This window comes from Ursus americanus, chromosome 34 (assembly GCF_024610735.1).
Source record: "Ursus americanus isolate L20-20 chromosome 34, mUrsAme1.1.p, whole genome shotgun sequence".
NCBI classification, from domain to species: domain Eukaryota; kingdom Metazoa; phylum Chordata; class Mammalia; order Carnivora; family Ursidae; genus Ursus; species Ursus americanus.
Genome location: NC_142160.1, coordinates 11,505,411 through 11,526,778, shown reverse-complemented (window position 1 = coordinate 11,526,778; position 21,368 = coordinate 11,505,411). Strand labels below are relative to the sequence as shown.

The window sequence follows — 21,368 nt, the reverse complement described above, 5'->3', positions numbered from 1 at the left end:
ATCTTAAATAAGGAAAAACACTATGCTGAATAAAAAATCCACACTGCAGTTAGCTACTATAGATAAATCCAAGTCTATAAATGGGTACATTCCGCCACTCCACTGCATCTCCCTCCACCCCACCTCTCAACATTACCATAGGGCCAGTGTTGCCCAAACTTCAGTCATTTGAGTTTCATGTCAAATCTGAGCACCATCTATATTTTTATTCACTTAAAAATGGAATTTAAGGTAGCTTATTTTTTAAAAAATTAGCCATATCCTAAGCAATCACAAGCTTGATTGTGCTAGCTTTGTGCATTTTTTCCTAATAAAATTTGAAATAAATAGTCTATAAATAAAAGAAAATTCTACCAAGTACCATCAAGAATTGTATTGTACACCCTCAGTGGTATACATACTAAACTTTGGAAAATACCAGAGCAGCTTATGAAAAGAAGGATATATATATATATATATATATATATATATATATATATATGCTGGTTTAGAATACATAAGATTTTATTTTTAAAGGAACCTACTATAGTAACATTTCCACTGCATTTATTAGGACAGAAAATCAACTGCTATATCCATTATTCCTTCATTAGTTAGAGAATCTGATTCCATAGATTATTTTTAAAAGGGGATAATAGGACCACCAGTTAATGGGTAGAGTTTTCGTTTTACATATGAATTAGCATAAATCCCACTCTCGTCATGCCAAGTGTTGATGCCAAATCTTTTGGAACCATCAAGATCAGTGAACTGAGAACGGCATTTTCTGTGGACTATTGAATAATCATCTTGACAAGGATAATCCTATTGGATGGGGGGAGAAAAAGAAATAATACTGAATGACCAAAATATATAAAAACGAGTGATTTCTAGAAGTTGATCTTCAATATGTTAGTCTTACTATGATCTAAGTTTAATTTTCACACAATTAATTTAATATCTCAAATTACAAATGCCTCAATGTAAAAATGGCTACTGCATTTATAAATACTTTAATTCTGAAAGAAGCCTCTAGTTCATGGTTGATTTATGAAACTAAAAAGATAAACTGTTACACGTATAAAACTTGTGTAAGCCATAAATGCATGGCCCAAAGAACAACTTAAATTTTATGATCATCTACACAAGACCAAAACAATTATAATTTCACTATCATTCAACACCTTTTTAAAGTTAATATAAATTATAATCATTCCAAAGAATAATATCTTGGGTTGTATTTTTAATAGCTGCTATCAAGACGTAAATGCCAAACTCAAAGATTCATTCTTCCGAGAAATTATCTCAGGATAACTCAGCATCACGTTTAAGGTATTTATCCTTAAAGTACTTCATAGAAGCTTCTGTTGTGATAAAACAAGACACTCTCATTGACCATTTCCCAAGAAATATTGATTCTCTCAGATTACATCAAGGGTAATGGTAGACAAGGAACATAAAGCCCTTGAACTGATTATCTAATTTCTGCTTCAAATTGGTACTAATTTTAAGATTTTATTTATTTATTTGACAGAGAGAGAGAGAGAGACAGCCAGCGAGAGAGGGAACACAAGCAGTGGGAGAGGAAGAAGCAGGCTCCAGCGGAGCAGGGAGCCCGATGTGGGGCTTGATCCCAGGACCCCGGGATCACGCCCTGAGCTGAAGGCAGACGCTTAACGACTGAGCCACCCAGGCACACCCAAATTGGTACTAATTTTAAAGCACTAACACAATATTGAAATTAAATCACTAGAACCATAAAACAATGAAAGAACACCAAAATAGTTCTAATCTTAGATTGGCCTTATTGAAAATAATTGAAATTTTTAACCATATATTCAACCATAACAATAATTTTAGGGTCTATTATGGGTTGGGCATGGTAGCTGAGTGTTTATATCTTTTAATCCACAGAACTCTGACATAGGAATTGTTACTCCCACTTTACATATAAGAAAAGACAATTTGCTTAAAATCTCAGAAAAAGAGGATTTAAAGATTGTCGATATTAAGCAACTCAGCCAGGACTTCAAACTAACTATCTAATTGTAAGATGCATTATCCCTCCAGTAGCCTCATGATATTCTCAATAATTAAGAGATGAAAAAAATACAAATGGCAAAATCCTAAAACTATATTATATCCATGTTACCTTCTATAGGTTAGGCTTTTGTTTTTCATAGTCAGGGTCTAATGTCTTTGGGGCATGTACATTGGTTTTTGGTCCAGGAGAGGCCCTTTCAATGAAATTTGAACATTACTGGCCAAACTTGCCGGCTCACAGGGAGGCAGGGTCTGCTCATTCCCAGGCTAGCTCCCATCAAACTAAAGGGAGCTTCAAATGCAGGGATGGTGTGTTCCTCTAGTGTGATGATTTATTTTCATCAAGTGAGTGACAAGATTAAATGTGATGTTTTCTAAGAAAAGGATTCTGGCAGCAAGAAGGTACTAAAGACTGAAGGTAGAAAGGACCAGGTTCTGGAACTATAATTAGAATAAGAACTCACATGTCATCAACTGATGTGGATAAGTGGATAAACAAAACGTGGTCTGTATACACAGTGAAATATTATTTGGCAATACAAGGAATAAAATACCGACAGATGCTGTAGCATAGATGAACCACGAAAACATGCTAAGTGAAAGAAACTAAACCGAAAGACTACATATGGTATGATTCCTTCTACAGAACGTCCAAAATAGGCAAGTCCACAAAGATAGAAACTAACTTTGCAAGGGACTAGGGGGAGAGGGAGAACGAGGAGAGGCTGTTAATTGGTGCAATGGCCAATTTTGTGTCAACTTGACTAGATCACGGGGCATCCAAACATTTGGCTAAACATTATTTCTGAGTTGTGCCTGTTAAGGGTGTTTCCAGATGAAATTAGCATTTGAATCTGTGGACTCAGTAAACCAGTTTGCTGTCCCCAATGTAGGTAAGTGGCCACCTTCCAATCCGCTGAGGGCCTGAATGGAAGAAAAAGGCAGAGGAAATAAGAATTCAGTCCCTTCCCCTCTGATTGCTTGAGCTGAGACATTAATCTTATCCTGCTCTTCGTACTTGCGGTTCTCAGGCCTTCAGACTGGGACTGATTACACCACTGGCTCTCCTGGGTTTCCAGCTTGCAGACAGCAGATTGTGGGACTTCTCAGCCACCATATTGTATTAGCCAATTCCTTATAATAAATCTCTCTCTCTCTCTTCATATATATATATATATATATATATATCTATATATATCTGCAAGTTTCTCTCTGTAGAGAAATTTGATTAATACCTATGGGGTTTCTTTTTAGAGGTGATGAAAATGTTGTCAAATTGATTGTGCTGATGATTGTATGACTCTATGGATATACAAAAATAACTGAATTGTACACTTTAAAAGGGTGAATTTTATGGCATGTGAATTATCTTAGTAAAGCTGTCATTTTTTAAAAGTGGATAGTAGGGGTAAGCAATCTGAAGTTAGGAAAACTACTTAAGAGACTGTTTCCTATTAACACCCATGAAGTTTAGTCCCTCCCATTATCAGAGGTGCATTGGTAAGCCAGCTCCCCACCAAAAAAATCCCACACAACTTATTTGTGATATTTGCCAATTTCTGTGGTGTAAATACTCCCGCTATGGCTGACTTCGAGCTACCAAAGCGAGGTCAGTGAACACTGAGTTGGGAAGACATGAGCATAATCACCTCGTGCAAACTTTAAGACGTGACTCCAGCTCACCCTGAATCTACTTCTCCCATTTCCCACTGTGTGACAGCCATGCAATTTGGGTAGACTGATCTCACTCCAGACTCTAGGGGCAGAATCTAACCTCTGGCAATCACAATCATCTCACTCCTTTTTCAATGACGGTGATTGATCCAGCATCAGACGTGTGTTTTGAGTTTGCCCAAACAAAGTAAAGCTCGACTTTTGTTCTGTGATTTGGAGGAAAGAAACTCTTTTTCCATGACTGGACATAAATGAGGAAGCATCTAGCCCAGATTGCTATTGGCAGCCCTCCTCCAATCAGTTTAGCATGAAATCAACACCACAAAAGGCAAATTTGAGAGTAAGAAGCATGATGGCGTTGCTGTATCACTCCTTTCCTGAAACCTGATTTTTCAAAAAAATGTGAACCAATAAATTGCTTTTATAGTCTGGCCTGACTTGAGCTGGGTTTTGTACAACTTACTAAAAGCATCCTAACTAGTGTGTACCTAAATAATCTGCAATGTTGGAACACTGAGGTACTGAGAATCAGAGCAAAAAAAAATGGGTCAAAACTAGGAAGTAGGACAAATATATATAGTAGGAGTAAAGGCAAACATAAATTTTTGACTAAACATATAATCAGGAATTAGAAGGATGCAGAGTCCATAGTCTCTCATGCTTCATTCCCCCTTCTGATTACCCCCCCCTTTCTTTATCCCTTTCTTCTGAGAAAAAAAACTGAGGGCTTCAGAGGGGAGGGGGATGGGGGAATGGGATAGGCTGGTGATGGGTAGTAAGGAGGGCACGTATTGCATGGTGCACTGGGTGTTATATGCAACTAATGAATCATTGAACTTTACATCAAAAAAATAAATTTAAAAAAAGGAATTAGAAGGATGCAAATATGGAATAGATGAAAAAGAAAACAGCACAATAACAAACTATTAGGAACCTAGAAGGTATAATTATTTTAAGGAAGCAGAGCAAATATGTTTTTCAAAGTTTAATAAAAAGGCACAAGACAGAATAAAGCAGCTGCACCAAGATTCACCTTAAAGGACCTTAATATTGACTGCAGCTCAGACCCAAGGCCAAATTGAGATGGTGGGGGTCTTGAACAAACAAGTAATTTGGTGTGCCACTCAAACCAAGTATACAGGGGAGAATCATCTCCAAACGATAAATAGTTTTGCCCTTTCCGTTTGTAACCATCCATCTGCCCAAGGTGAGATCACAGTTTGTTTCAGAAAAAAATGGCAACCGAAAAGCAAAGTAATATCAGCTTTTAACATGCAAAATAGTATTTTTCAGCAAGATAATAGCCTTTGTGATCTAACTTCCAGTCTTGAGGACTTTAGAATATCAATGTCCAAACCTGGAAGACCTCAGATCACAGAGATCTCCCAATACGTAGGAAAAATATCCTTTGCATTAAGGCTTAACCAAAAGTTGGAATGGATAGTAGGAAGAAAGGGAAAAGTCTGGGGAATTATAGGAATGAGAAAATAAGGGAAAAGGGAAAAAGCAGGACGGGAGAAAGAGCCAACGTATTTCCCAATTTTCCCTTTCCAAGACTTTAGTCAGGCAGGGTCCCTCTGACCTGTACAGAGAGAAGTGCATGAGATAAATGAAAGTAATGGCAGAAAGACTAAGGAGCTCCCCATCCCTCATGAGAACTTGAAACTGAGCATCTCAAGCTGCCCTTTCATTTGCCTGGAGTACAACCATACCCAGGCTGGTGGAGCAGCATTCTCAGGCAGAGGGAGACTCTGAATCACTTCTGGCATCCTGTGGCAAGTCTGCAAGGGAGTTACTGACAGGAGCTGCAAAGCCAAACACTGGATGTGGGGCTGATGGGAGTCACAGAAATCTTCTGTGAGGTCTACAATACCTATGGAAGTGGGAACGGGGCTGAGTTATCCCAAGCAAGCCATCTGGGTGCCAACCTAGCCCAGAGAGAAGGGGGGGAAACAGAAAAAGAACGACAGTTCAACATCCACAGACCATAGCCATCAATTCCAGCAAGGAAAAGAGCAGCCAGGTAAACTAGGGACACCATCCCAGAGCCCAGAAGAGGCAGACAACAGCACATACAAAAATCCTACTCTTGCCTGCAGGCATCAGGATGCTAAGTCACTTCCCCCTCTCCATATACTTGGATGCCGTCTTAGAGTCATAGTTACTATTGCTGTGTAACAGGTCAACCCACAGGGAACAGTACAATACAATACCCATTTCTAGACTCTCTGGGTCAGGAATTTGGAAGAGGTATACAAAGACAGCATCCCTCTGCTCCACATTGTCTGAGGCTTCAGCAGAGAAGTCCTAAAAGCTGGGAGTGACTTGAAGGCTGGGGTTAGAAACATCCTTCACTCCAGTTGGTGGCTGACATTGGTTGTCTGCTGGGACCTCAGCTGTGCTGTTGACTGGAACAAGTACACAGGTCCTCTCTGTGGGCCTACTTGGGCTTTGTCACATCATGGTGACTGGGTTCTGAGAATGACAATGGCACAGAGAGAACCAGGAGGAAGCTACACTGCTTTTTATCACCTGGCCTCCAAAGTCACATTGTATCACTTCTACTGCAGTTACAGTTCACCCAGCTCTACTGGAGGTGATAAGGACTCTGCCTCTCAATGGGAAGAGTGTCAAAATCACACTGCAAGAGCATGTGGGATGACCACATGTGCTCATCCATTTGGGGAAAATAACAATCTGCCATGTGGAGAAAAGTAGGGTGTGTTGGGGGTTCTCAAGATTACCGCTAGATTCAATGATTTGCGAGGAGGACTCACAGGATTCAAAATATAGTTGTATTTGTGGCTATGATTTACTGCAGCAAATGGATACAAAGCAAAATTAGCAAAGGGGAAAGGCACATGGGCCGAAGTCCAGAGGAAACCAGGTACAAACTTCCAATAGTCTTCTGGTGAGTCACACAGGATGCATTAAATTACCCCAGCAAAGAACTGTGAAATGCTGTTTACTGGGGAAGCTCATTAGAGCCTCAGTGGCCAAGGTTTTTCTTGGGGGCTGGTCATAGAGGCACTCGTTGCCTTGCAATACCAGAATTCCAGACTCCCACAAGTTCAACGTGAACCATATTGTTTGCACAAACGGTTTAGGTGCAATGAGCCTCTCTCATTAGGGAATTCGAATCCCAAAAGTCAAGTTTCTAGATGCTAGCCAAGGGCCAACTTGCAAGCAGGCTTTTTAACAGATAACCGGCTCAGTTCTACTATGTTAGTTCTTTTCTGCAAACAAAGGATGGAAGATCTCTGAGAAAATGAAAGTTTTTTAAAGGAAGATTGAACACCTCCTAGAGGAACCATTTAAATTATGGAATCAAACTAAGCTGTAAATGGATTGAAGGATTAATGTTTTCCTACTGGTAGTGGGCTCAAAAAGGCAGCCAGTTATCAGTTAGACAATTTTCCTCTGCACATGTGAGTTGCAGACAGTTGTTGTATTCCCACACCCTAACATAATATTTACATGTCTGTTCAACATTTATTTAGTGGGAGTGGGAAGAAATGTTTAGAAATTGTCCATAGAAGCAGTTATGTGAATCACCACACATTGTTGTTGGCTGGTTCACTGTTCTGGTGCTACACAGACCCTGAGTGCTGACAACATTTATTTAAGATAGGATAATCACTACGAGCTTTTTCTGGGCCCTCCAGGTAGAAGAAGATCACAGGAAAAATTTGTCTGAGGTGTGGAATGGGTGGGTACCAGTGTGCAAGGGCTTACACAGAGCCAGACTGGAAGAGACATTTCACAGGAAGAACTTAGAGGACCTAGCAGGCCAACTGGGGATAAAGAAGCAAAGATGATCCATAGCTTCAAATCTGGATGGCTGGGAGAGTTCTAAAACCACAAAAAGGAATAAGAAAGACATGGAGACGGGGGAGAATTTGTTATAGGAGAGAAATGATGAGTCACATTTTAGACATTTTTAACGTGAGATGACATCAGTACAAAATCTTTGAAAGGTGGTGCTGTGGAATTGATGGCCTGGAGAGAGGTTAGTGCCCTACGCACAGTAGTAGTCACTGGCTGGGGAAAAATAGCTCTAAGGAACAGTATTGGGACCATGGATGATAACTGAATACAAACTGTGAGTTACATAATTATACTGCATCAATTACTCCTGAGGTTGAAAATATTACCATAGCTATGTGTCCTTGTTCTTAGGAAATACACACTGAATTATTTATAGGCAAAGGGGCTCAATGTTTCCAGCCTACTCTCAAATGGTAAGCAATTGGTGACTCTGGGTAACGATTATATGGGAGCTCCTTTTGCTATTCTTGCAACTTTCCTGTAAGTTGGAAATTATATAAAATACATTACCCCAAAAAGGTAATGGTTGAGGAGCCATGGGAGTGGATGAATTCTCTGAGATTGCATAAAATGAGAAGCACAGAGTTCCAGATCCCAAGTCTTATGGACACTCATGGCTGGGTCTATAAAGAAGCCATGAAGGACAGAGAAGGAGAGGTATGAAGTGGGCAATGTCATAGATTCTTAAGGTCGAGGGAGGTGGAAGAATGCAGTGGCAGCCAACAAGTGCCCACTTCCAAAGAAACTTCATGGAGAGCAAGACCTGACAAAAGACAAACAGGGCTGTTTCAGAGAAACAGAGGAAGTCGAATGAAACATGCTGATAAAAGATGGAAAAAGAGTGACAGAGAAAGATACGCTGAGGGCAAACAGGCTCTGTAGAAACAGGAAGCGGTAAAGATGCAGCAAGAGAATCACTATGGGGAAAATCTGCCTTAAGGTTAAGAAAGCTTTCCTCCTTTTCTTCTCTTTCTCTTCTTTCTTCTTTCAAACAAATCATGGACAGACATGGTCAGGACGTTACAGGAAGGTCCTCTTGGTGAGTGGGCTCCCCACTTGACCTTCTGTCATAATGAAGGACAAACGGCATATGGTTTTACCACCTATATCAATAAAATGTATCAGCGTAGCTTTAAGAGGCAGGTAGCCTGTTCTTAGAACCCCATCCCCTTCCCACCCCCCCTCCCCATTGTCCCCTGAGTGCTACATTCTTACTCTGAGCACCGCTGTCTCCTGAACTTTCTTCTGAATAAAATGCCATGGCTGTTTCTTAGTCAACTGTGCACTCAGTCCTCACCCAGTTTTGGTTATACTTAGTCTTATTTGATTTCATCTTATTTCTTTGGGATCTTTTATTTTTTATAGTTTTATTTTTCAAGGTCATTTTCAGTTTTCAGCCTGCTGTCTGGAACATCAGTAACTCTGCCTAATTTAATGTTATATGATAATTTGAAAGCATAGTCTCAATTCCTTCATCCAGATCATCCATAAAAATGCATAATGTGTTATGTTTCCTGGCCAAATCAGTCACTGTGAACTAACCTTGCGTCCACCATTACAGAGAGCTATTAGCCACCTGGCATTCATACAGCAAAGACCATTCTTCCCTAGCATGCCTGTAAGTGTGCTCATTTGGGGTACTTCATTTAGTCTTCAAAAGGTATTTGAGGCAGCAAGCTTATTTATGTGAATGTCACACTGGATGGGGTAGTAAATAAATATATAGGTAGATTACTGCGAGATTTCATTTCATTATTTTCAGTATACATAAGGTATAAAATTCTTTAGCTGTTACATGCACTTGACTGAAGACCTGTCGTCCCCTAACGAGGTTGTCTTCTGTACACACATGCAGAGTGATGTGGGAGAAAAAGGACAATTTCCATACAGCCAAATCTACTTTACCAACCCTAGGGATCATGGAGGATAGGCATCTCAGACATTCACTTCTTCACTACTTAAAAATGATTTCATTTCTATCGGCTCTTTTCTTCTTCCAGTGACTACATTATAGACCTAAGAGTAACTGGCAAATGCAGCAACAACATACATGTTACCAGTTGGGTATACTTTTGTTATGTATCTAAGAAACATTTACTGTGCCTTTTTATTTGATAAAATTTTACAAAGGAAAAACATTTGTAACCAGAAGGGGTATTCAACTAAAGGAAAATAGTCATGGAAAGTACAAGGCAGGTTAGGCTGTGGATATAAATATAAATATCTATATCATTAATGAGTCTGGTTTTTTATTTATTTTTCAAAGAAAAATATGGAGATCTATATGAACAATCACTTCACAAAATAAGCTGACTTTAAACAATATCATACAAACTTTAGTAATGGCCAGCATGAAAAAATAAGCAATATAGTATTAAACCTTAGCTACTGACACATTTTTTTTCTTTTTTATGCACAAATTTTGATTGGTCCTATCATCTTAATCATAGAAAAAATAAATATCATTTTTTTCCTCAGTCTGCATTATGTGAGGATACCTGCCACTATTTTATACTTATAATGGTATCGTTAGTTATAAAATTGAGGCCCAGAGTTCACATTTTTTAAAGATTTTTTCTTCTTTACAAAAGCCAATGTGTTCATCTTAGAAGTTAAACATAATTAAAAGAAAGAAATTAGAACTAAGCTTTTATGATCTGATGCAGAAACAAAAGGAGATCATATTACTTAGTTACAGAAGGCAATATAAAATGAAGGTATAGTTTTAAAGAAAACAGGGTTCTTTCTACTAAAAGGATACAACAACAACGAAAAATACTCGAAAATCTGAGCTTCCTGAGAATTAAGACCACAATTTCTCAACTGTTAGTGATGGATGAGATGAGCAGGAGTTAAAATACTCATTTCCTAATTTTCAAGTAGACTCAAATTAAATGTTTGCCAAGGTCCTTCATCAAAAAGATTACTTGATCATAAATAAATACTATTAGGATGGGACAGGATCAATGAAAGAGAATCAAATCACCTCAAATACGTAAATAGTGAAATCTGAGAACCAGAGAACCCATAAAGATCATTTTGTCTATATTACTGAGAGTTCTCCAGAGAAACGGAACCAATAAGAAATAGATAAATGGATAGATATGGACAGATGGACGGATAAATAGGTAGACAGATACGAAGGATGTCTACTTATCTATCCATCATATCTATCTCCTATTTGTTCTATTTCTACATGTTTGTGACAAATGTTGACCCTTGAACAATATGGGTTTGAACTGTGCAGGTCCAATTTTACAGAGATTTTTTTAAAAATAAATACAGTACAGTACTGTAAACGTATTTTTTCTTCCTATGATTTTCTTAATAACATTTTTTCTCTAGCTTAGTTTATTGTAATAATACAGTATATAATACACATACAAAATGTGTGTTAATCAACTGTTTATGTGATCATTAAGGCTTCTGGTCAACTGTAGGCTATTAGTAGTTAAGTTTTTGGTGAGTCAAAAATTATATGTGGATTTTTTACTGTGTGGGGGGTCAGTCCCCCTAACTCCCACATTATTCAAGGGTCAACTGTGTACATATATATACTGACAGAGAGAAAAAGAGAGAGAGAGAGAGAGGTCCTTCCTTCTTTCCTTCCTTCCTTCCTTCCTTCCTTCCTTCCTTCCTTCCTTCCTTCCTTCCTCCCTTCCTTCCTTCCTTCCTTCCTTCCCTCCTTCCTTCCTCTTACCTATTAGCAACTATATAGTCCCCCAAATAAGGCAAATCCTCTTGTATCCCAGCCTGGGAAAGCTGTGAATCCTGTGGAGCTATATGAACAATTGCCAGCAAGTCCTAAAATTGAAACTGGGGACTAGGAAATGTGATCCCTTAACGCTGGCAGAATACCATGAGACTCAGAACTGGAACTGTTTTCCTTATAAGGTACAAATCAAATCTATGTGTATATGTATAAGGTCAGCACACACATATACTACACAATGAGATCTTTCAGGCATTATTTTAGATTGAGGAAGGCCACCATTTCCTTCTGAACCCAAGCAATAGAGGGCTGTTTCTATGGTTAGCTAATAGCAGTATTTTGGAACACCCTGACATCAATCAAAAAATATTAGGTAGAACCACATGACCCCTTCCCTCTTCTCCAAATTCACTTCCCACCCCTACCTCATTTGTAGAATAATCTAAAACTCTTTCTAATTTTAGCCAATAGTCAATGTAATGAGATAAACAAGGATATTCAGCAAATGGCCATTATTCTTTTGTCAGTAGATACTGAGTTAGAATGTTAACAGGACAAAAAAGAGAAAATTAAACAGTAGATATATTAAGATTCAGGGAAAATAGTAAAATACAAGTCATGAAAACACATCCTAGGACCTGAGACATTACCTAGTCAAAAAAGTACACTTCATTCTGAACTAAAAGCTTATACATATTTATTCCATGTGGCCAATTTAGATGACACAACTTTGCATGCTATTATGTTTTTAAAAGAGAACCAGCAAAAGAAAAGGACTGTATACTGGAATGAAATTATGGAAGATCATGGGGGCACAGAATGGAGCAAAGATACAAAGAGAGGATTCTAAAAAGAAAAGGGAATCAAAGGTAATTTAGTTCAGAGAAGTGATGCTTCCTACAGAACCCCCAATCTGTGCTAGATTCACTTTCTGTCTTAGCTTTTGGATGTTTTCAGCAAGTCATTCTTTTTCTTCTCTTGTTTTTAAGGACCCTGGTAGACAGACATCCCTTCTTAGGAAGCAGAAAACTAAAGGCAATTCCAGCCTTTGGGGGTTTTCTTGCATGTGAATGAGCCTAACTGAACAACAAAGGGCTCTTAAAGATTGCTGTCCACCTCTGACTCACAGCCAAGATGCATTTTGGTCTGGGATAATACTCAAAAGTATTTATCAATCAGGGGCGCCTGGGTGGCACAGCGGTTAAGCGTCTGCCTTCAGCTCAGGGCGTGATCCCAGCATTATGGGATCGAGCCTCACGTCAGGCTCCTCCGCTATGAGCCTGCTTCTTCCTCTCCCACTCCCCCTGCTTGTGTTCCCTCTCTCGCTGGCTGTCTCTATCTCTGTCTAATAAATAAATAAAATCTTAAAAAAAAAAGTATTTATCAATCAGTATAGTCACTCAGACTGGGCAAGTCCTAGAGGCCCCTGGTTGGGCAAGTATTAAACTTCCAGAAGGTCCAGTCTGGGCCCACTCAACCAGGAAGCACAGGAGGCCTAGTGCCTAGAGCCCACGGTACATTTGGGAGCTCAAAAAAATGTTTTCATTTCTTTTAAAATCAGAATTTTCAAGATGAATCTAGTAACAAGGTGAAGGTACTTAGTGCCATTAAATTCCACACTAAACAAGGCAGAATAGTAAATTTTATAATACATATATTTTTCCGTAATAAAAAATGCAGATGCCATTTTGAAAAACTAACTCTATTAAACATAGAAACTCATAGCTAAGCCAGGAAATGTTGCTGGCCATTTAATATTCATTAAGATCTTAGGGCAGCAACTGATGGTAGCTATTATACAGAAAGTTTTGCTCAAAATAGGGTACAAGAGTCCAAAAGTATTTCCCAGGGAAAAAAATGAGTATTGTATGCTTTTGTTCTGTGTAATAACACCCATTGGTACATTGGTAATAATTTCAAGAGGGTTAACAGTAACATGGTCATATAACATGACCATAAAATATAATAATACAGTCATAAATAGGCAAGAAGACAAACAGCCAAAGAAATATATTTCTTTAATAAGCTTTTAAATCCACGCCCTGCCATCAAAAGTGAATATGATCCAACTTGGATTGTATTTGTCTTTATACCAGTGCAGTTGTACAATATATTTTGTTTTATTTTTTAATGGAAGAAGGAGCCCATAATGGCAAAGGTCCTAAGGGTCTAGGAAAGTCATAATGCAGTCCTGAGTCCTGGGAGTCTAGGGAAGGGGCTGGGGCTACTCAGGGGCCAGGGTTCTGGGGAACTCAAGGTGACAGCAAACCAATAAGCACAGAAATATCAGTATTTTAACAATATTATATCTGTACCAGTGCAATGAGCCCCAGTGGTAGGACAGGTCATCTTGCTGCTGCAGAGAACAATGTTAGAGACGCAGCCTCTTTTCATACCTACTGTGCCACATGGCAGGGATTCCTCAAAGTTGGTTTGGAATGCATTCCAGCTTCATTTTTTTAAAAAGATTTTATTTATTTATTTGACAGAGAGATAGAAAGAGCCAGAGAGCACAAGTGGGGGGGGGGGGGGCGGCGCAGAGGGAGGGGGAGAAGCAGACTCCCTGCTCAGCATGGATCCTGACATAAGGCTGGATCCCAGGACCTTGGAATCATGACCTGAGCCAAAGGCAGACGCTTAAGCAACTAAGCCACCCCGGTGCCCCACATACCAATTTTAAAACATAATTCTCTATTAAAAACTTCCTTAGCTTTCTGTCTCTGAGTGAACTAAGTAAGACATGGAACATTTCTGGGGTTCAAGCTACCCATATGTTTGGAAAGGTCATTCAATAGGCAGCTCTATTTAGGAAAACAAAATGATACTTCACATTGATAATGACCAACCAGATGTACCCAAATGGCAGCTGCATGACTGGAAGGAGCTATTAGGCTCCAAAATGCTCCCACTGAGGGCTTGGTCATTTGACTCAGTCCTTGGCATTACCTTTCTTTCCTGCTGTCCTGTAGGTTGATTTCCAACAGCCATATTTAGAATCTTGCCTACACTCTGGCTTACCACTTTTTTCACCCTCTCAAGTCAATGGCTTTGATTCCATTATAGAAATTCAGTCCCATGTCCACATCCTGGGCTCCGTCATTCTCCTGAATTGTTCTACATCTGAAATTCCAATAAGTTCCAGTATATCCCCTTTGCTCATTACCTCCAATTCTTCCAGCTCTCTCACCCCTTCACTATTGCCATGCTTGGTTTTTTTTCTCGACATTCTCATTCCTCTGACCCTTCAACTTCCTGAGTTTGCTACTCTCTGCCTGAACTAACTCTCTTCCTTACTCATCCTGATTGTGCTCGGTCAACTCTCCATCTTCAAACTCAGCTCACTTGTCCTTTATCCTAAAAGCTTCTGTACTCTTTAAACAGCCAGCCTTGGACCAATCATCTAACGTACGCTCTCTCTAAATTTTCCTCTATTTTGGTTCTTTGGGAGAAGGATGGGGAAGCTTTTAAGAGAAGGTATCTTTCGTTGAAATTGGGGTGAGCCATAAAAGTATCCAACTTAAGAGGTGGACTTCTGAGGACGGAGCTTGCAATTCTCTTCCTTTTCTCTCCTTGAAAATGATTTCATAGCTTCCTAATACTCTGTATTTATTTACTCATGTCTAGAGCTATGGGATGATAACTTGCACTCACTTTAGAATTCCTATAATGCTATCCCACTTTACGCAAGTATCAATTAAACAAATATAAGAAATGATAATATAGGGGCACCTGGGTGGCTCAGTCGTTAAGCGTCTGCCTTCGGCTCAGGGCGTGATCCCAGCGTTCTGGGATCAAGCCCCACATCAGACTCCTCTGCTGGGAGCCTGCTTATTCCTCTCCCACTCCCCCTGCTTGTCTCTCTCTCTCACTGGCTGTCTCTCTCACTGGCTGTCTCTGTGTCAAATAAATAAATAAAATCTTTTAAAAAAAAGAAATGATAATATAAAAATTAATAGTTTCAGTTCATGCAAAACATTTGAAATATGAGTCCAGTATTTTAGGATTTCTTCAGTAATTGCATAATTGCAAAGGCTGTAGCCTGAGAATGGTGTAATGTGTTTATGCTAAGTCCACATGGTGAAGTCTCTAGCAAGAAAAAAATATTCTCTTTGTCAGTATTTTATGAATCATACACTTGTTTATGTGCACAGTAACTTCTATGTCAGAGTTCAGTCACTATTCTACTGTTATTTAACCACTTGCTGTCATTATAATCTAAATTTTTCTTTTTGTACCCTATAACAATGTAACAAGGTAAGCATTCATTGAATGGGGGCGCTAGAAGCAGTGCTAAAAAACATGCCTCAACATCAATTACTTTGGCAAGGAACTTGGAAGTGAGTGAACAAAACTCTAAATAAGCCAAATAACGGCCAGGGCATGCTGTGCTGTTAGTGTGGAAACAAGCAACATGAGAAATATTAGAAATAATGTTAAAAAAATTAAAAGCACGAATATACAGCACAATGGCCAATGATTTATGCACCCTGAGAATACATCTCACATTCTTTATCTTTATGCTTGTGGAGAAATCAGTCCTTTAAAAGTTTGTGGGTTTTTAATTATGTGTCTTGCAACTACCTTTTGTTTAGAGATGCAGCCAGATCCCGTATATATAAGGAAATGGACCTGAACTGCATTTTTAAATAATATATTTGTTTCCTTCTGGTTTTTCTGATTTTAAGCCATCATGCTTGTTGCACTGGAAAATTCTAAAATGTGTAAAGACAAAGAACTCACCTAGAATCTCACCATCCAATGGCCAACTTTACTAGCATTTTGACAGTTTCTTTGGTTTTTTCCTCTATATTTTTGCATAGTTTATACATACATAATATTTACATATTATATTAACATAATAAATTTTATATGCATACAATTTTGTATCTTAATATTTTTCTTAACCTTAAATCAAGATTTATCAGGACACTAAGAACCATTTATGGACATTATAAAGGCTACAAAATAACTCATCGTGCAACTGCAACATATTTAATAGAACTACTCCTAATACTAAAACATTAGATACTTTCCAAGTTTTGCCATTACAAATAATTCTGTGATGAGTATCCTTGGATATAAATTTTATCCCTAGTTGAGTTTTTTTTCTCTGAGGAAGTTTCTTAGAAGGAAAATTATGAGATCAAATAGTATCTTGATACATATTGCCAAATTCTTTTCCAGAAAGATTAAAACAATTTACAGTCTTCCTGGCAACAGATGAAAGTATTCATTTCATCCCATCTTCAACCATTAAATATTATTATTTTTTAAAATATTGCCAATTTTATTAGCAAAAAAAAATTTTTATTGTTTTAATTCACATCTTTTAATATTTGTAAATTGGGATTTTTCCCTGTATTAGCTAGTTTTACATTTTTTGCTTTATAAATTGTCTGTATATTGTCCTTTGCTCTTTCCCTAGTGTCTTAACAATTTTCCTGCCAATAATATATAATACATATATATTACCAATTAGGTATTAATCTATAAGCTACCATATTTGCTTTATTTATGGTTTGAATGATCTTTTTTGATGAGAAAAAATAAATAAGACTATAACATATAATATAGGGTCATGGATCCTATACTTCCCTAAATTGGTTTTACTGTGGTTTCAAAAACTTTTGATTATTCTCATCTGTTTATTATTTCAAATAACTCTTATAATCTCAGAGTTCTAATGGAAAACAAAATCCATTTTTAATATAATTATTAAATTTATGAATTTAATCATAATTAATTTAGTTTTCCAGTTTCCTAAAATGGTTGTTATTCCCTTGTAGTCAAGATTTCTGTATCAGTTATCTTTGGGTGTACATTTGTTAAAATAAACTTAATGGAATTTATTATTATCTTCTTGGAACCTTTCATGGGTTGCAGTCAGAGAGCAGCTGAAGCTCAAGTAGGCTGGACATCCAACATGGCTTCCTCACTCATGAATCAAGCTCATCAGTGCTCCTCCTCATGGCCTCCCCTTCCAGACGAGTGCCTCGATTTCCTACATGGAAGCTCAGGGCTCCAAGACTTGGAAGCAGTCTTCTTCAATCTAGCCTAGACCTGGCATAGTGTCACTGTTGCCATGTTCTATTGATCAAATCTGTTCCCTGACAGCTCAGATTCAAAAGAGGGGACATCATTCACCTTGCTGTGGGGAAGTGGCTTGTGGAAAGTCCACCATCTTTGGAGACAAACTACCACCTCTTCTTTATTGATCTTTATTTGGTTTAGAATTTTCTTCACAAAAGTATTTAAAATTTGTGTTGCTACAGTAATTTGTGTTTTTTTTTCTTTTACAGTTTACTAAGCAGTGCTGATATGAAGCAAAGATATTATTTTTGATATACTTATTTTGTATTCAATCACCTTACTAAATGGTCTGATTTCTACTAATTACTTCTCAATTTAATATCTTAGTTCTCCTAGGAAGATAATCATACTCTCTGAAAATAAAGATGACTTTATTTCCTCCTCTTTTTCTATAGTTAAATCTCTTACCTATTGTACCAGTCAAGACTTCCATAACAAAACTAAGAGGAAGCAGCCTTATTTTGTTTCTGTTGTTTAATTTTTTAAGTACAAGTAAAATGAAGTTATAAACTGGACATATTTTATCAACACGCACATCTCCCAGAGCTAAATTACACCACTTACTTTTACATGTCAATGCAATACAAATGAATTGAAAGGTAGGTTTGTTTTTTTTTTTAAGAATTTATTTATTTATTTGACAGAGATAGAGACAGCCAGCGAGAGAGGGAACACAAGCAGGGGGAGTGGGAGAGGAAGAAGCAGGCTCATAGCGGAGGAGCCTGATGTGGGGCACGATCCCATAACGCCGGGATCACGCCCTGAGCCAAAGGCAGAAGCTTAACCGCTGTGCCACCCAGGCGCCCCGAAAGGTAGGTTTTTATTCCAGATAAATTGAATTCAGGGAAAAGGACAATAAGACAAGAAAATGACTAATACATTTTGGACACTGCAATATTTTCTTCCTGAAATCTATAAACTTCCAAAACTAAATCATAACCATAAAACATTCCACTGACTCTCACTAATAGCTAATATCTCTAAATAAATGTACAATATCATAAATCTCAGCAATTTGTCCTTTCTTCCCAAGCTTGACTATTTACACTAGATGTAAAGAATCATTTGAAGTACATAAATAAGTATCAGAATAAGGCTTTTCAGCCATTTTATACTCACAAGTGGCTGGTAATCATATGGTGGAGCACACTCTTCAGCATATGTGGTCGATGCACACCTAAGAGGGATAAGTCAGTATCTGAGAGAAGAACGACTCCAAAAAGAACGATATTCAAAATGTTTAGTGTTACATACTTTACATTAAATAAAAACGTTTCAAGGAAGATTGGCCCTAATAAAAATGTTAAAACCTCCAACTGTCCCAGACCTTGTTTATAACATTACCTACCACCACAGGATGCCCTTCCTTCAACTACTTCCAATTCAGCACCACTTACTACTCTCCTGTACTAATGATAGGCTACCAATCCCAAGGCCTTGAGCTTCGGTGCATTCCAAACTTGTGGGATTCTCTTTATCACCCACTTTCTGCCCCTCAACCCTTTTTGACCCTATGCCCCATGTTCTCTGCTAGATGACAACTGAAAAAGATAAGAGAAGACAACCAGGTGGACTGAGATTATATAGCTTTCCCAACTTCCACCCCATTAAACACATAGCAACGCTGAATAAATACATCCTCCCTCCCCCAAGTCTGTAAGCACAGCTAAGCTCCAAAGGGAAACCCTAAGGTGCCGGAAATGAAGAGGATACTCACTAGAATGGGAAGCCATAAGATGATGTGCCAAGGCTAGAAGCTGGAGTTTGAACTGCATATGAAGGGCTCGAGATGTGGCCTTGGGTTCACAGAAGGCAAAGAGCTAAACTCCTACTTATAGCCAGGAGCCTGTGAAGTCCGTACCCTCATATAAAAGAAACCAAAGAAACTCCAGCCACCAGTCCAGAGAAACTTGCAAAAAAGCTTCTCTGTTTGGAACTCAAGGTGGGAGAAAAATTGTTCTCTTACGAGAAATAATTATATAAATTTTAGAAAGCCCTACTTCTGTTTCTGGCAATATTATGGGACTAGACAATCAAAGAAACTCCTCTGAGAATTGCACACTTAAAAATATTGGGCACAAGGAAATTTGAACATTTTAATGCATGGCTATGCTGGTGGGAAAGAGAATTTAACAGGTAAAAGAATTCCAAAATAACAAGGAAGGCGAACTCAGAATGGTTATTGGGTATAGGTGCTAATATTTTACCTGGTGGTAACCACCGGTTCCAGAAACCAGGTGTGGTTTCCAAAATAATAGTATTAGCACTACCTGGAAACTTGTTAGGAATACAAACAACGGGACCCAGCCCCAATCTGCTGAATTAGAAACCTGGGGGTAAGGCCCAGCAGTCTGTGTTTTAACAAGCCCTCTACGTGATGCTGATGCGCGCTCAAGTTTGAGTACCAGCAACTAAAAGAACAAAAATTAGAATACACTTTTCAAACTAGCAAATAAATTCTTTTAAAAGACCAAGCTAATAAAAAAAGCAGGAAAGGAGAAGAATAAAAGGAAGAAAGGAAAATCACTTCTGCTCATCAAATTAAAATCATAAAAATAAAAATCTTTGCAATGACAATGAAAGTAAAGAATTAAACTCATCAGTGAAAGTATTTCTTGAATTCAACTGAACGTCAATGTGTATTACATAGTACAACTCCATGATTCTATACCTAGAATAAAATTATTTTCGAAGAAAATTTGAAAGCAAAAGCATATAAAAAGACACATCCACAAAATATTAACTGGAAGTAAGTTAGTGTTCTTATATTAATATAATATGTAATTGACTTTGAGTCAAAATTTATTAGTTATAAAGATCATTACCTACTAATTAAAGGAACAAGCACCAGGAAGATCTTAAGTCAATAAACCTAACAACACAGCATATATAAGTAAAAAAAAATGACAGAATCACAAATATAAAATGACAAATCCACAGTCAGGACAAGATTGTTACACATTCCTGGATCCCTAAGCCCAAATATTTACATATATCCTCCAAAACCATATAGATCAACAGCAAAAGCAAATGAAATCACACAATCACCCATGCCAACAGTATAACAGAGGCTAGAGAAGACTACAAATTTCAGTTTACGTGTAGGTGGGAGAACAATCCAGAATCAGTAGCACCAGATCCGGAGCCCATTCTGGAGCAAAATCAGGTGGGGATTACATGGAAGAGGGGAGAGGGTTGCAAGTCCCTAATGGGGATGGAACACAGAAGGCATCACCCCCAGAAAGAAAGCATCCTTCTCTGATGGGGAAATACTGAGAATAAGTCAGAGACTAGAGGATGTGAACATTGGCTTTCCAAGAAAGTGGCCTGGAAAGCATTCAAGACCATAGTGGCAGTCTTGGAAAGGTGCTGTCTCTGGGAAAGTTAAGGGTCCTAGAACTACCACTCTTTAAAAAAAGATGCCTTTAATGAAATAAAGTTCACTTCACTGTTCCAACAGTAGAGGGCACTCTTGAACTAAGAGATTGAGAAAACTGCTCAATGTCTCATTGCCCCTCTTTAGAATACCAGATTGCTGCTAGTCCAGGAATATTGAACATACTTAAAATGAACAGAGAAGTTCAACATTACTGTAAGAAGAAAACAGTAAATGGGAATCAAAACTAAGCTGATGAAAACCCTCTCCAGAAACATTCCCAAATAGTCACAGAAGTCCTTCATCAGTATTTCTATTTGATGAACTGGATTCTATTCTATGTACTGGAGATTCAAGAAAATGCAGTAAAACAAGAAAAAGAAGCATAAGTGTAATAACTGGAGTGGAAGAAACAAAATTTTCATCTTCCACAGATATAAGACTGTCTACATTAAAAATTCCAAGAGAATCTACAAATCATAACAATAGGCAAGTTTCACAAAGGTTGTTGGATACAAGATCAATATACAAAAATAGCATACCCATATGCCAGCAACAAGAAATTAGAAAGCATAATTAAAGTGGAAATGTCCCATTTATAACTGCAATAAAATCTCTAATGTTCCTATAGGAATACATCTAACAGAAGATTTAAAAGACATTTAT

The 21,368-nt window shown here is 38.0% G+C and overlaps 1 protein-coding gene across 1 annotated transcript in view; it reads right to left on the bottom strand.

The window, feature by feature from the left end:
- Positions 1-487: 487 nt before the first annotated feature.
- The window catches only part of CFAP95 (cilia and flagella associated protein 95), a 116,893-nt gene continuing 96,012 nt past the window's right edge, over positions 488-21,368 (bottom strand). Inside the window, exons 5-6 of the mRNA XM_045772471.2 lie at positions 18,446-18,503; positions 488-804 (exon numbers count right to left, since the gene is read on the bottom strand). Of these exons, the coding sequence (XP_045628427.1) occupies positions 622-804; positions 18,446-18,503 (241 nt within the window). The 3' untranslated portion in view covers positions 488-621. The remainder of the gene's footprint in view (positions 805-18,445; positions 18,504-21,368) is intronic.